The sequence below is a fragment of the Miniopterus natalensis genome, chromosome 10 (genome assembly GCF_054644295.1).
Source record: "Miniopterus natalensis isolate mMinNat1 chromosome 10, mMinNat1.hap1, whole genome shotgun sequence".
NCBI lineage: Eukaryota > Metazoa > Chordata > Mammalia > Chiroptera > Miniopteridae > Miniopterus > Miniopterus natalensis.
Window position 1 is genome coordinate 55,606,338 of NC_142090.1, and position 17,021 is coordinate 55,623,358.

The 17,021-nt window shown below is 33.4% G+C and overlaps 1 protein-coding gene across 7 annotated transcripts in view; it reads left to right on the forward strand.

Moving 5' to 3' along the window:
• RUNDC3B (RUN domain containing 3B) overlaps window positions 1-17,021 on the forward strand; it is a 115,940-nt gene that overhangs the window by 15,247 nt on the left and 83,672 nt on the right. For all 7 annotated transcript variants that reach the window (XM_087821130.1, XM_087821131.1, XM_087821135.1 and 4 more), the window contains exon 2: window positions 4,716-4,831. In XM_087821130.1, the coding sequence (XP_087677256.1) occupies window positions 4,716-4,831 (116 nt within the window). The remainder of the gene's footprint in view (window positions 1-4,715; window positions 4,832-17,021) is intronic.

Below are 17,021 nucleotides of genomic sequence, written 5' to 3' on the forward strand. Positions count from 1 at the left end.
CAGACAAATGCCGTATGATTTCACTTATATGTGAAATCTAAAAAACAAATGAATAAGCATACCATAAACAGGCTGATAGAGAACTTTTTGATGGCTGCCAGATGGGAGGAGGTTGGGGGGAATGAGTGGAAAAGGTGATGAGATTAAGAAGTACAAGTTGGTAGTTACAGAACAGTCATGGGGATGTGTAAAGTACAGCATAGGGAATATAGTCAGTAATATTGTAATAACTATGTATGGTGTTAGATGGATACTAGATTTATGTAGTGATCACTTCATAAGTTATATAAATCTCTAATCACTGGGTTGTGCATCTGAAACTAATATAATATTGTACATCAACTGTAATTGAAAAATTAAAAATATTTATTAAAAAAGAACACTTAATTATAAGACCTTTTTATGTAAATTTTTGATTTTTCAAGTTCTTATGTAAAAGCTGTTACTTAGACAATTTGGTATTTTTAGACATTCATCAGATTGTCATTATTTGAAAATCAGTCCTCTTCAAGAAATAGATGACTAATGTTAACATCATCATTATCAGGAAATAGATCGGCATCTGTGTGATATTTTTTAGATGTATTAAAATTCGTTTTACAGATTTGGTTTTTATAGCACATCTTAGCTACTTACTGTCTTATAGAGGAAAAGATTCTCATTATTCTGGCATTGTGGAGCTAGCTACGTGATTCTAGAGAAGTGTTGAGTAGGAAGACTTGACTAGCTAGAAGTAAAACATAGGCTTAAGAATCTAATTAGCCTTTTTGAAATTTAGGTTTGTGTTGGTAGGAGAAGAGTGGTATAAATGATGAAACAAAGCTGGGAAATACTCTTTTTCTAAATTATTAATTTTGATATATTATACATTATTTAAACTGCTTTTTCACACTGAACATATCTTTCTTCTTGGAAATAACAGAAATTCTGTGTAATGATGTATTTTGTGATATTTGGATTTTGGCTTTGTTTTAGTTCTTAGAGAGGTGTTGAGTTAAAAGTAATTTAGTGCCCTGAGACTCACCATCTTAGGTTTTTGTCATGCAGATTTTTCTTTTATAGGAATATAAACTACTGATAACATGATAAAAAGACTCCTATATTATTGACTACTGATTGATCTGTATATGGCTCTGGATGCTACAAAAAATATATTTGTTGCTCTCCATGGCTGCTTTTTTCCATTACATTTTACAAAGTAGATCATTTGTTAGGTAATTTTGTATTATTTCTGAAGGACAGTGGTGACTAAAATCTTATCAGGCTGTTACAGGCAGTTGAATTCTAACCTAGCTTCTTTGATGAAATAAGCACTTTGTTAGTTTTATCTTTTTAAATTTATTTCACCAATGTGCATTAATATCTTAGGTGCTATAATTTTCTAAAGCAGTAGGTTACTCCTACTTTGAATGTGATTGCAGAGTCAGCTTTCCTACTCCATTCTACCTAAAAAAGATGACAGAGAAACATTCAGGCATGCAGAAGTTTCCTCCTAAAGGTGGAGGTGAAGACTGTGTGGTTTTTGTTTATTCGTTTTAGGAATACTTCCCAGTTTATATCTTACTGAATAAAAATATTGTACTTATTTATTCTTATTAAAAGTTTGCTGAGGATTTGCAGCATTTTTCTCATGTGTTATCAATGAAATGGACATGTGAAACAAAAAAGGACTTTTCAAGTCCCTCTTTAATCTGGTTTCTGTTTACCTTTTTGTTTCTATTCATCTGGTCATACATTACATCTACTGTTTCTCTGACTGACTATGTTTCTGGTACAAGTGGCCAGCTTCATCAGGGTTACTTTCTAGATGTCTCCCCCCCCCCCCCCCAATAGCTTCCTCCACTGAACTCCAGTTTTTGTTGTAGATAGATTAATGTTTAACTACATTGTACTATCTCAACCTTTCTCAGTCAGGGTTATTCGTCAGAACCAAAGAAGAATGAAAATTATTTGAGTAACTATTTTCTTAACTTTCTTAAGGATATAATAATTACTATCATTCTATTTGTATAAGATAAAAGTAATTTCATTACAGACAAAGAATAATTTAGAGTAGTGGTTCTCAAAGTGTACTCTTGGACCCAGACCCTTTCAGAGGCCTGAAAGGTCAAAATTATTTTCTTAACAATTCTAAGACGTTGTTTGCTTTTTTGGTTCCTAGTCTTTACCAAGTGAATTTTGGAGTTTTCCAGAGACTACATGGTATATGTTAGAATAGACTGAATACAGAAGCAGATATGAGAATCTAGTTATCTTCTGTTAAACACAATGTTAAAGATATTTGCAAAGATGTAAAACAGTGCTGTTCTTGCCATTTTTTGTTTTGGAAAATATAGTTTTCATTAAAATATATTATCTATGCTAACATGTAATGGGTTTATTTTGTTTGTAATTAATAAATCAGTCAGCCCACACTTTGCAGAGTTCCAATATGCACTAATTTCAGTTACCACAATTAAATAATACCAGTTTCACATCATGGTTCCAATGGGAATATTATTGTATGTTAACTGTGAGTAATTGCATAAAATAAAATTTTGCTGCTAGTCTGTAGATCCCTATGTAAATTACAAATACAGGTCTTGAACAGTGACCAGTCACATCAGTTCTTTCAAAGTCTGTCTAGGACTAGTCACTATGCACCTCTTATTAGTTTATGCACAGAAATCAAAGCCTGTAGCTGTGTTGCCTTCTTGTCTCTTGGTGGTAAACCCACATGTTGCTTTATGAAAATAAATTATTGAGAGTGGTTGGCCAACAAAGATGAAAATATGGCAAAGAAATGGAAAGTGATAACGCTAGAAGTGAAATTTGAATTAGACACAAATGGAGTTATGGAAGAAATAGCTGGGAATGTTGACACTGGTGCTGTTCAAGAGAATTTAGATATGCAGCCAGAGAAACTTATTAAAGGCAAACATATAGATATAAAGGAGTAAAGTGGTTGTGACAAAAGGGTGAAGATGTCCCAGAGGAAGAGACATTACAAACCACTTCACAATATAGGGCCTCTGAGAGAGTGTCACAGCTTTGACAGTGCAAAGGATAAAATGTTGGAAACTGATTTAAACTTAGAAGGGCATATGACAATTTGCTAAGGTATAGGAAACATGCTCATTCCGTATTTTAAGTTGTACAATGAGAAGAAGACAAGCACTGTTCAAACTGCTTTTTATTAGTTTCAGGTGTACAGCACAGTGTTCAAACTGCTCTTGATAAGTCTTTTTCAAAGTAAAACTTTCTCAGTGTTTCTAATGTTTTAAATTACAGTGCACTAAATAAATGTTTTACTATTTTTTCATTTCCCTATACATTATTACTGGCAGTGAGAGCGTTAAGGTTTCGACAAAAATTTGTAAAGGTCACAAGACAATTGTAATTCTTTCCATTAATTATTAAGATCACTCTGCATGGTTTCAGCTTGCATAGTCATTTTTATGGTTCTGCCCTACTGTGCAAATTGAGGGCTGCCTGAATTTAAAATTTGTCTCAGTTTAATTTCTAATATATAAAATATAATTTCTAATGGATATACATATAAACAAATCTCTTTATATTTCCCTTTATACTTGTCTTCTATATTTTATGTCCTGATTAAATAGCATCACCAACAAACCTAAAACCGAAGAAATAATTTGTATTACTTTATCTTCCTCATAGTTTACATTTCTCATTATTTAACAGCCCTCATAGTTATTCGCTTCTCTTTACACCTCCCCCCCCCCCCCCAGTTGTCTTTACTTAGATACTCACCTATTACTCTTTATAGGGTATGACTATAAGGGGATAGCATGGGATGACAGAAACTGTTCTGCATCCTGATTTTGATGGTGATTACACAAATGTATACATGTTAAAAAATCATGAACTTTTTTTTGGTCTCGGCATGTAACTGTTTCTTTCACTTTCTTTCAAAATAGGGCTTACAAATAAATCAACAAGTACTAAGTACAATGTTTGAGGCATTGACCTCTGTGCTAAGAAAGATATAAACGTGCAGAAGATATGTTTTTGCCCTGAAGGAATTTATATTTTAATAAGATAAAGATAAACAGCACAAATAACAGCAGTAAGATAAATTGTAGCTGTCTCTGAAGAGAGATACAAACAAAATACTAGTTTGTGCTAGGAATATGTAGGAAGATAATCCTTCACTGAAGAGATGGCATCTGAGTTGAATCTTGGAAAATGTGTTGATTTTTGGCAGCTAAAAATTAAGACAACGGACATTATGATGAGAGGGGATAATATAGCACACTTTACAGAGTTTTAAGTTTTCCTATTTATAGCTCATAAGAACTTCAGATGTACACATCATGAACACTCACATCCAATTTTATTAAATGTTGTGCTTCAAAACTCTTAAAAGCATTTTTGGTCTGATGCTCAAATTTCTTAGAAGTAGCAGTATGGCTTTTGAGTATTTTGGAGTTAATAATTTAGGTCATTTTTTATTCTGATTTTAATGGCTGAGGGGACAGTGAGCTATTCCTGTGTAGTATAGTCAACAGATAGTAAATATATAAATGAAAAGCCTGATATTTCTGTAAAATTCTCTGTTTACATAGTAAATTTGAATAGAGGGAGTTTTGAAAATATATTGTCTTATAAAGTATTTCTGTAAAACTTCCCCAAATTCTTTCCTCCCATTTTTCATACTTGGGTGAATGAATCAACTCTGCTTAAAAACAATAATAATCTCCTTTTTTTCATAGGTTTTCTGTAAAGACCCTGATTGATCGGTCCTGTTTTGAGACAATTGATGATTCTTCTCCTGAATTTAACAATTTTGCAGCTATTTTGGAACAGATTCTAAGTCACCGGCTAAAAGGTAATAGCACTAATGTATTATTTATCTCCCAACAGCTCTCTTTTTAATAAGCTTGAAGTTTTATAAATTATACAGTCTGGTGTGATTTAGATAGCAGCCATCCCGAATTATGAGAAACATAAAAGTGATTTTAGAATGCATAATCTTTTGGCGTACATTCCTGGAAAAGAATCTCTATTCTCTGATTTATACCCATTTCCGGAATGGATTAACAATACTGAGTGTATACTTTGAAACTCTTATTTATAGTCGTGGTAAACTCTGATCCATTAGGTTTTTTTCATTAGAAAAAGAACATATGTACAACAAAATGAGTCAGTATGAGAATTTATAAGAAAAGGGTTAAATAATGTCCTTAGATATTAGCTCTCCAATACTAACCCCAGATGTGAGTAGAATGTGTAACTTCCATAAATTTACTATACTGAAGATTACTTTAAAACGTTGTTTTGGTTTTTTTGTTGTGATGTATAATGAATATACAGAAAAGTATATACAATATATGGGTTGATCATGGAAATAATTATAAACTCCCAATCTCCCACTCCCCTGTTCCCTTACTCTGAGATACTCTCACATGATCACAATCTTTTCCCTTCCCCCAGGATAACCATTACCTGATTTGGAGAAAAATAATTTCCTCACCCTTGTGCGGTTCCCAGAACCCCTTTTCTTGGGATATTCACATACATTTTCATGAATGAGTTTGGCTTATAATTTCTTTTTCATATGGTATTTTTTGGGTTTTGATATCAGGGTTATACGTAAAATGAGTTAAGGAGTGTTTCCTCTTTGCCTATGTTTTGGATGAGTTTGTGTAAGAATTACCTGTGTGAAAGTTTAGCAGAATTTTCTAGTAGAGCCTCTTGGGCTTTAAATTTTTCTTCACACGTATATTTTTTTACTATCATTTAAAAAGCTACTCATTCAAGTTCTTTAATGTCATAAGACTATTCAGGTTTGGTAATTTATAATTTTCTAAAAATTAGGTTGTTCATAAATCATGTTCTTGTAACCTTATATAGTCTTACTAATTTTAAAAAATCTACTTGTATCAATTACCAACACAGTTGTGTATTAAAATCTCTTTCTGAGATAGTGGATTTCTCTATATCTCCTTATAGATCTGTAAATATTTCCTTTGTTTTTGAGACCATGTTCTTAAGGTACAGAAATTTAAATTTATTAAGAATCCCTGATAAATTGAAACTTTAATCATTATAAAGTGACCCTTTCTTACTCTTTTTTTTTTTTTTTGGTATTAAAGTTTATTTTGTCTGTCCTTAATATAAATAAGTCAACGTCTTTTGTGTTTAATATAAAAAATAATGATTGTATTAATTTCCACATGCTAGGAACAGAATCACTTTCTATAAGTAATTAAAATGAAAGCTTAAAATGAAAGGTAGCCCATCTCTAAAGGTTACTAGATGGTATTTTAATCAATTTACAAAGAAGCATCTAGGCATTAATTTGTTTGCTTAATTTCTACTTCATTAAACTTGGGAATCTTTGAAAAACTTTTTAGCAGTAAGTAAGTTAAAAAGAGGTATGTAAAAGAGATGCCCTTTTTTGGTTTTCTTAAAATAAATCAGTAAATACATTTACATCAGAAACATAAATCTCAAAATATAAAAGGAAAGATGGGAGCTATATCCTTTCAGAATTATAAAATATTTTTAATTGAAAATACAGATCTGTAAAATATAGCTGGTAATATCAAGACATTATGTAGAATAAATCTTAGTAATAACAATTTATCACATTAATTCTGTAATCTAGTCTTTCTAAAGGAAACGTGATCATTGGATGTTTTCACTTAAGTTTTTATTATCTTTATAATCTTAATGGTATAGTTTCAAATCAGTAATCTGTTTTAGTAATATAACTTGTGAAAATCTCAAATTTAATCTGAAGGTTAATTCTATTCTGTGCTTTTTGATGCTAAAATCAACAAATTTTACTCTTAAGTGTTTATTGAATCACAGTTTAGCAGTCCTTTGGGCTTATAAAAAAAGGGTTGAATTTAATTACATAAAGGAACAAATTCTGAATTCAGTCAACCCTTTGCAGTTTAAAATGGGGTCCGCATACTCACTAATGCTTTTCTGTTAGAACTTGATTATTTTCCATTTAAAAATGGTTATTTTTTTCTTATGTGTGCTGTTCTGTGTTTCTTAAATTTTCTGCCATTAATATGTTACCTTTTATTAAAAAGTAAGTTTTTATAAAAGCAAAGGATCTCAGAGTATTTTGAGATACTGCCATGGTTTCTATATTGTGTGGTGATTATATTTTTACATTTTATTTATAAATTGAAAAATAATTCCTGACTAAAAAACACATGTAATACAGTAGAGCTTGATGTTTCTAATGTTCACAGTTTTTTTCATCAGAAGATCTCAATTCTTGTAATATACCACTTAACGTAAAATTCACTCACAAAATACATAAACAACTGTCAACAGAAAACAATTAGGCCATGTTGAGATATCCATGCTGAATGATCAGGTAGACTCTCTACCACATGAAAGGACCCCTTCTGCACACCTGCCTGCCACCTTGAGTCATGCCTCAGCAGAATATAGATCATAGACCTTTAGAATTACTTCTAACACTGAATGTTACTTCTGAGAACCCAGTGAACTACTATGTTGAAAATAGAATCTCTATTTGATTTATGGTTAAGAATTCCACTAGTATGACTAAGGCAGTAAGAAAGATGATACTATGAGATGTGTGTTAATTTTTTAACACAGGTAAAATTAATCTAGGTAAGAGTAATAATTCAAAACTTTAAAAAAACATTTCTTGTAGGGTGGGGGAATTGAGCAAAAAAGAGAAAAAACTCATGGACATGGACAACAGTGTGGTGATTGCAGGCGGGGGAGGGGAAAAAGGAGGTGGGAAGAGGTGAAGGAGGGTAGAGAGGGATAAATGGTGATGGACAGAGACTTGTCTTGGGATGGTTAATGCACACTACAGTGTACAGGTGATGTATTGTAGAATTGTGCACCTGAAACCTGTATAATTTTGTTAACCTGTGTCATCCCAATAAATTCAGTAAAAAATTGCTTTAGCTTAAGAATTAAAAATATAAGTAAATAAAAACATTTTTTGTAGATCAACTATATGGTGAATGTTATTAATATATATGTGAATCATGAAATGATCTATAACTTTCAAGAGAAGGCATTTTAGAGATTCAAGTGTTTAGAGACTTCCATATAGTATTTCACATTTTTTAGTATTCTAATATGTAGCAAATTGCTCTTATTTTTGGAGAAGTTACATGATTATTTTTGGAGTAGATAGTACACTGTGTTCACTTAGAATTTAGTTATATAACAACTAATTTTTCCAGGTACAAATTTAAAATGTATAACTTCATGGGTTTGTAAGATTTACTTTTCTTCAGCTACTTTTTATTTTTGAAAGTAAAGGGCATTACGTTTAATTATTAATTTTTTTCCAGAGAAAGATAAAACCTAGGCACAATATAGGCTATGCTGACATAGATAAAGTGGAGAGCTGAAAACAGTTATCTGTGTTACCCTAAAAGTCCCATTATTGAAGAAAAGGAGTCTTTTAAAATCACATCCAGTAATCTTGTTTGCAGTAATACTGCAATAAGGTGGTGGTCTTATTTTTCTGGAATATGGCTGAGAATTAGGCATTAATCACAGAATATAGAATTCAAAGAATTTAGGTCATCAGTTTATTTTTTAATTTTTCAGTTACAGTTTACATTTAATGTTATTCTGTATTAATTTCAAATGTACAGCATAGTGGTTAGACAATCATGTACTTTACAGAGTGGTCCTCCTGATGTTTCAAGTACCCACCTGGTCTAATACATAGTTATTACAATATTATTAACTGTATTCTCTATGCTGTAATTTATATCTCTGTGAGTGTTCTGTAGCTACCAATTTGTATTTCTTTTTTATTTTATTTTATTGATTTTAGAGAGAGGAAGAGAGAGGGAAAGAGAGATAGAAACATCAATGATGAGAGAGAATCATTGATCAGCTGCCTCCTTCATGACCCCTGCTGGGGATCGAGTCTGAAATTTGGGCATGTGCCCTGCCCAAGAATCAAATTGTGACCTCCAGGTTCATGGGTGGACGCTCAACCACTAAGCCACACTGGCTGGACCAACTTGTACTTCTTAATCCCTTCACTTTTTTCACCCAGTCCACCCAAACTCCCTTTCCTCTGGCAACCGTCAATCTATTCTCTATGAGTCTGTTCCTATTTTGTTCGTTTGTTTTGTTCTTTAGATTCCACATATAAGTGAAATCATATGTCTTTCTGTCTGACTTATTTCACTAGCATAGTACCCTCTAGGTCCATCTATGCTGTCAAAAAAGGTAAGCTTTAATTCTTTTTTATGGCTGAGTAGTATTCTATTTGTATAGCTTTTTTTATCCACTCATCTATTGATGGCACTTGGGTTGCTCCATGTCTTGGCTATTGTAAATAATGTTGCAGTGAACATGGGGGTACATATATTCTTATGAATTAGTCTTTTGGGTTTCTTCGGATATATTCCCAGAAGTGGAATCACTGTGTCGTAAGGCAGTTCCATTTTGAATTTTTTGAGGAACCTCTGCACTTGTTTTCTGTAGTGGTTGCACCAATCTCCATTCCTACCAACAGTTCACTTTTCTCTACATCCTCGCCAACACTTGTTTGTGGATTATTATTGATGATAGCCATTCTGACGGGTGTGAAGTGGTATCTCCTGGTTTTGATTTACATTTTGCTGAAGATTAGTGATGTTGAAAACTTTTCATATGTCTATTGGTCATCTAGGTGTCTTCTTTGGAGAAGTGTCTGTTCAGGTCTTCTGGTCACTTTTAATTGGATTGTTTGTTTTTCTGGTGTTGAGTTATATGAATTCTTGGGTATTAACTCCTTATTGGATGTATCATTGGTGACTAGCTTCATGCATTCACTAGGTTGTCTTTTTGTTTTATTGATGGTTTCTCTTGCTGTGGAAAAAAACTTTTTAGTTTGTTGTAGTCCCATTTGTTTATTTTTTCTTTTGTTTCCCTTTTCCAAGAAGATATATCAGAAAAAAATATTGCTAAGAGAAATGTCTAAGATTTTACTGCCTATGTTCTCTTCTAGGAGTTTTATGGTTTTAGGTCTTATATTTAAGCCTTTAATCTATTTTGAGTTTATTCTTGTATATGGTGTAAGAAGGTGGTCTGTTTTCATTTTTTGAACTTTTATTTTAAAGCATAATCTTTCTTTCGACCCCACTCCCACCTCTTCTACTAAAAGCCAAAGTAAGTACTGAATACATAAGTGGGATGTCTTGTTGAAGCAAGTCGAGGAAATCAAGCATTTTGCCTGCTCAGCAGCAATTGCACACACACACACATACTCCCCCAAACCCCCAATACTGTTTTCCGGAACTCCACAGTACCACTTCAGGTAGCACCATAGATAATAGATTGAAAATCACTACTCTAGTCTCTCTCCTACTGAAGCAATCCACTTAATGATATTTCTAACTAGTGGATATGCAGACTTTGTGTTAACACTTCTGATATTTTTGAACTTGGAAAATTCTATGCATTTGAAGCCAAACTATCTAACTGTGCTTTCTGCCACTTTTCTAAAATGTGAGGTGAATAAATATTAAAATTTTGCTATTATATAACCCTTCCCCCCTTTTTTTAATTCTAGGTAAGGTATCCCTAGTTTCTTCAATCTTCTGAAACCACCATAATCTTAGTTATCCTTCTGTTTTATCACTGGTTTATTAGTATTGCTCTGAAAATCTCATACATAGAATTGAGTAAAGTGCTTCAAATAGGTTGACCTTTGTCTTAGTCAGAACTTCAGATTACATTGACATTTGATCCCACTTCACTCTTTTGGTTCTTACTGAAATTAAGGCCAAGTAAAATCCCAAGGCTGTTTAAAAATTGAACTATTGTTTATCTTATGTTTTAGATTCTCTAAATTAGTTGCCTGAGCTCAAGTTTAATAGGTATAAATGCAATATTATTTCCTTTATCATCCACTCTTTAGAGATGGAGGAGATGGTTATAAAAATGAAATTTAGGAGGAATTCTACTTGCAGGAAGATGAAATTGACATACTTTTCCCTATTTCTCCCATAAGTATAACCAAAGCCACTGGACATTTTATATATATAAAAGACTCTGAAAGGTAGAGAGAAGAAGAACGATTGTCTAGGGACCTTAGGACCTTAGGAATGACATGATAGGGTTTCCTTGGAGTTTTTTGGTTGCATTATATATCTAAAACAGGCTATTGGATTATATAAACCAGTAGACTGCAAATGTCTATGGGCATCCAAAAAAAAAGAACAACCCCCACAAAAAAACAGTTGCTCCACAAGGACCTCCTCTCTAGCTAAAAGACCAGGAATAGAACAACCTAACAAAGACTGAAAACTTTAGACAGTATCTGCTCTACTTTAGCCAAATACAACAGCAAAACTAAGGCCAGAAAAGGCTAATTGGAGAACCTAGAATTCCATCGTCATTAAGCTATAACAAAGTATCCCAATACTACCATCAGAGTGGTGTCAGAGAAGGCCAAGCAGAGAGCTGGGCTTCTTCCCTCCTGGTTGGTTGTGAGCCTTCTCTCCCATCTACCCCCACATTGTGTCAGTGGGGAGTCTGGACTTTCATTCCCACCCAGCAGTAATGAGGTGCCACTTTCCTGCCATACTGAGATTGTGTCAGAAGAGACTGTTGGAGAGTTACGTTTTTCACTATCACCCAGCAGTTATGAGGCTACCCCCAAGGGCATTGTCAGTGGGGACCATTTGGAAAACCTAGATTCCCGCCTCCACTCAGCAGTAACGAGGAACCCCCTCAGGCATCATTGGAGGCCAACTGGGAAACTTGGGCTTCTCCCTCCACTTGGTAGTAACGAGGTGGTACCCCACACTCCACCCCATCCTCTTCCCCTTCCCCTGACAGAGCAGTGTTATAGAAAGCCAGTTAAAACAAAAGGTTTAAGTAAGATCTAAAGTCTTATAACAATACAAACAAGTTTCATACGAAGATCATTTGTCATACCAAACCAGGAAAATCTCAAATTGCATAATAAAAGACCAAAGATGTCAACACTGCGATGATAGAGGTGTTTGAATTCCTGACAAAAATCATAAAATAGTCATGATAAAAATGTTTCAATGAGCAATTACAGCATACTTAAATGAAAAAACCTCAGCAAATAAATAGAAGGTATAAAGAAGCAGCAAATGGAAATTTTGATACAGAAAAATACAAAACCAAAATAAGAACCTCAAGTGGATGGCCTCAACAGGAAGACAGAGGTGAGAAAAGGAAGAATTTATGAACTGGAAAACAGAACAATAGAAATTTCCTAATCTAAATAACAGACTAAAAATAATCTAAAAATACAAAATAGATGAAAAAAAATCAACAGAGCCTCAGGGACCTGTGGGACTATAACAAATGATCTAACACTTCAGTCATCAGAGACCTCAAAGGAGAGGAGGAAAAGGAAGGAACTGAAAATGTACTCAAGGAAATAATGGCTGAACATTTCCTAAATTTGGCGAGACATAAACATACAGATTCAGGAAACTGAGTGCATAACAGATAAATCCAAAAAAAAAGCCATGCCAAGACACATCATAATTAAACCTTTGAGCAATAAAGACAAAGAAAAAATGTTGAAAGTAGCCAGAGTAAAACAACACCTTGTCTATAAGGGAAAGTTACATACCAATACCCATTATAGACATAGTTACTGAAATCCTCAATGGAATATTAACAAATCAAACTCTGGAAAGGAGAGATGTTTCAGTATTTAAAAATGAATTTGTATATTTTATTTTATTAACAGACTGAAGAATAAAAATTACATAATCACCTCAATAGATGCACACAAAAACGTGATGTGATTCAATATCCATTCATGATTAAACCTCTCTGAAAACTAGGTATTAGAAGAGAACATCCTTAAAGGGCATTCTCTTAGTTTGTTTGGTTAGCTCTAACAGAATACCATAGACCGGTTGGCTTATAAACAACAGAATTTTATTTCTCACTATTCTGGACACCCGACAATCCAAGGTCAAGGGGCTGGTAGCTTCCGTGTCTGGTGAGGGCCTGCTTCTTGTTTCATAGACTACCATCTCTTCACTGTGTCTTCCCATGGCAGAAGGAATGAGGGAGCGTTTTAGGTTCTCTTTTGGGCCCTAATCCTATTCAGGAGGGCTCATGACCTAATTACCTCCCAAAGGATCCACCTCCAAACACTTTCACATTGAGAATTGGATTTCATCATCCCCTCATTTCTGTTGGGAGGACACAAATATTCAGTCTATAGCAGTCATCTGCAGAAATCTACAGCAGGGTTTCTCAAGCTTAATACTGTTCACATATTGGGATGGGATAATTTTTTTTTAAACTCAACACTTAAAATGTCCATTCTCTCCATATTGATCTAAAGATTCAATGCAGTCTTAAAGTCGTAGCAGGCTTTTTGTGTATATATCAAACTGATCCTTTATAGATAAGGTTAGACAAAGTAACTAGAATAGGCAAAACAATTTCACAGAGGCCGAACAAAATTGCACACTCAAATCTGATTTCAGGAATTAACTGTCAAGATAGTGATTAAAACAGTATATTATTAGTGAAAACTTATATACATATAAATCAATGGAGTGGAATAGAGAGCTCAAAAATAGATACACACAGGTTTACTTGCTTAGTATTTGACAAAGATGAAAGTCAATTCACTGGTGAAATGATAATCTTTTTAAACGAATATTGCTGGAATAGTGGGATACCTTTGAACTTTGACCTGTACCTCACACCATACACAAGAATTAATTCAAAATGGATCATAGACTAAATATAAAATGTAAAAGCATACAATCTTAAACAAAAATATAGAACATCTTTGTTATATTCAATTAGGCAAACAGATTTTAGATATAACAATAGAAGCACATTATATAGAAGCAAAAAATAATAGAGTGGACCTCATCAAAATTTAAAACTTTTGTTCACAAGAAGATACTGTTAAGAGAATAGGACAAGCCATAGGCTGGGGAAAAAATAGTTGCAAATCTACATTTTAAAAAAATATATTTTTAAAATTTCTCAATTAGAGTTGTAAATCACATATTTGACAAAGGGCTTGTATCCAAAATATACAAAGAGCTATAAGAATGTAATAGTTGGAAAACAACCAACCATATTTAAAAATAGGCAAAAGATATGAATAGATACTTTACCAAAGAAAATATACAAATGGCAAAACACATAAGTTGCTCAATATATTTAGTCATTCAGGAAATGCAATTAATACCAGAATTAGGTGCTACACACTCATACCAAGTTCTGGCAGAGATGTGGGGATATTTGAATTCTCTATTGGTGGGAATGAATGCTAAATGTTTTCCCAGCAGTCTCACTCTTTTATTCAGGTGAAATGAAAACTTACGTTTACATGAAGACCTGTTTATAGTAGCGTTATTTATCATCATTAAAAACTGGAAGCAGCCCGTGTCCTTCATTTGATGAGTGGATAAAACAATGGATATGTATCCATACAATGGACAAACTCAGCAATAAAAAAGACCTGTTTCTGCACAAAACAACATGGATGAATCTCAGATGTGTTATGCTAAATGAAAGACACGAGCCTCTAAAGGTTATATACTGTATGATTCCATTTATATGACATTCTTGAAAAGGCCAAATTATAGTATCAGAGAATAGGATCAGTAATTATCAGAGGTTAGAGGTTGGGAGGGTTGATTTTATAGTGTCCACATGAAGGAGTTTTTTTGGGTGGTAGAATTGTTATGTATCTTATGGTCCTGGTTACATGACTCCTTGCAAATTTATGTAAATTAAAAAATACATATTTATAATCCCCGCAAATTCTATTGCTTCCCATTAAAACATTTAAAAATCGGGAGGATCCCACTTTCATTGTAATACTTAAAATTCCTACTCTATCCTCAATTACTTTAGGAAGTTAGGTAGTTTTTTATAGCACAGAGTAAAAAGCAACCTCAGGGAACTTTTACCATCACCTTACACATTCTTCTTGACTAAATGTAACTCTTACTTTCCCTTTGCTTTGGAAATGAGTCATAGTATGCATTTCCTATTCTTTTTCAGGAGCAGATGCCTTAAATTGGCTCTTCACATGTGCCTTCCTCTTTTTTCTTTTTTTACTTTTCCCTTTTCCCCTAACCTTTTCTATACATACATGCACTATTTATTCCATTTATTCTCTTATTTAGCAATCCATCTAGGCCCTGTGCTAGCATCTTAGGATACAAAGATTATTAAGGCATGTTTTGACATAAAACTCAGTCTTGGAGGGCAGAAGGGTGATACATTAACAAATAATGGTGTATAATAGTGTCATTGAGTCATAATAGAAGTATTAATGAGCATGATGTAGCACAAAGGGGTGAGTAATTCATTCTGCTTAGTTGGGTCAGGGAATGTTTCACACAGGAGAAAGCCATAAAAATGGCTCAAATGAAAGTTAAAATTTAATTCTTTAGAATGTCATCCGTGACTTTGGGCTAGGCAGTTTAAGAAAAATATGAAATTTAGCAGTAAAGTGATAAGAAACAATCTTGTAATCTTCAGCTAGGTGGTATGAAGATGGGATACAGTAGTAAATTTTATAAAGGTTTTGTGGAAAATAACTGATTAAAACAAAAATATAGAACAGCTTGAAACATCCAAGGTTATATGTAGGCTGGTAAATTTAGTTCAGTGTCTTTAAACTTGCATAGGGAATAAAATTAACCAATTTAGAATATTGTAAGTTTAAGGTTCAGTAGTAAATAAGTAATTATGTAGTATCGTGGAAGACTACAAGACTATCAATTAGTGATGTACCACTTACTAAAGAAAAAGCTGATAAGTGTAATGAGACACTGCGTCAAATTTCCTGTGAATGAATGTGCTAATTACACTTATTAACATTGGGCTGCTGACTCACATTCAGTTTGATTTTGCCTTGATTTTGATAATTTTCCAGTTATACTTGTGCAGAGTGAGTTCTTCTGTTGTTGTTTTTAAATTTCTGTGCTTTGCCATCATCAGTCTTTTGCTTTGTCTTGACTGTACCAGGCATATTCCTGCTCTAGTTCACCGTTGCACTGGCTGTTCCCTCTGTATGAAAAACACTTCTAAATATCTGAGTGGTTAACTTTTCTAAGTCTTAACTTCTAACATATTTTGTGATTTACTAATTATGATTATCTTTCTTTATTGCCACTAAAATGTAAGCTTTGTCTGTTTTGTTCATTGATTGATCTCAGATCTGTAGAATAGTGCCTGGGATATGGTAGGCACTCAGTGACTATTTGTTAGAAAATAGAATTTCTGATGCAACAACAATAATCTCTGAGGTTTTTTTTCTTATAGCATTTGGAGTCAGACTCTTAAAATGAGTTAGAACCCTGTGACTTGACATTTTAGAATTACTTCAGTCCAACTGAACTATTATGATACCTAAGCATTTCTCAGGAACACTGGCTTGAACCTCAAAGCTCTTCCTGACTTAGATGATAAACAGTTACCTCCCCATGGGGCCACCTTTTGAAGTGTAGTGTAAACACTGTTAGAAACAATGGGTAAAGATAAACCTGTCCATTTGGCTTTTGAATTTTCTTTGTTAATTTTTGAAGGTTTTCCAACTTTTGATTCTTGGTTTGCACACAAAATGAGACTTGAATTGTTTCTGTAGTAACATATGAACACAGCTCACCCAATGAAAAGCCGTATACTCAGGCCAAAAACATGATTCAGTAGATAAGAAAGTGACTCTGGAGGTTACCAGAGTTTGGCTTTTAGACAATGGACAAGACTGCCACTCTGAGAAACACCCTTTTAAGTTATGTACTTGGAAACTTAGGAAAGCTTCACAGATTTTCCTAAATATAAGACCTAAAACAATAAATTACATAGAAGAAAACATAGCTGCTAAACTTATAGATCTTGGTCTTAGAAAGGATTTTATGAATTTGACCCTAAAGGCAAGGGAAGTAAAGGCGAAAATAAATGAATGGTACTATAACAGATAAAAAGCTGCTGCACCTTAAAAGAAACCATCAACAAAACAAAAAGGCAGCCAACTGAATGGGAGAAGATATTTGGAAACAACAGCTCTGACAAGGGGTTAA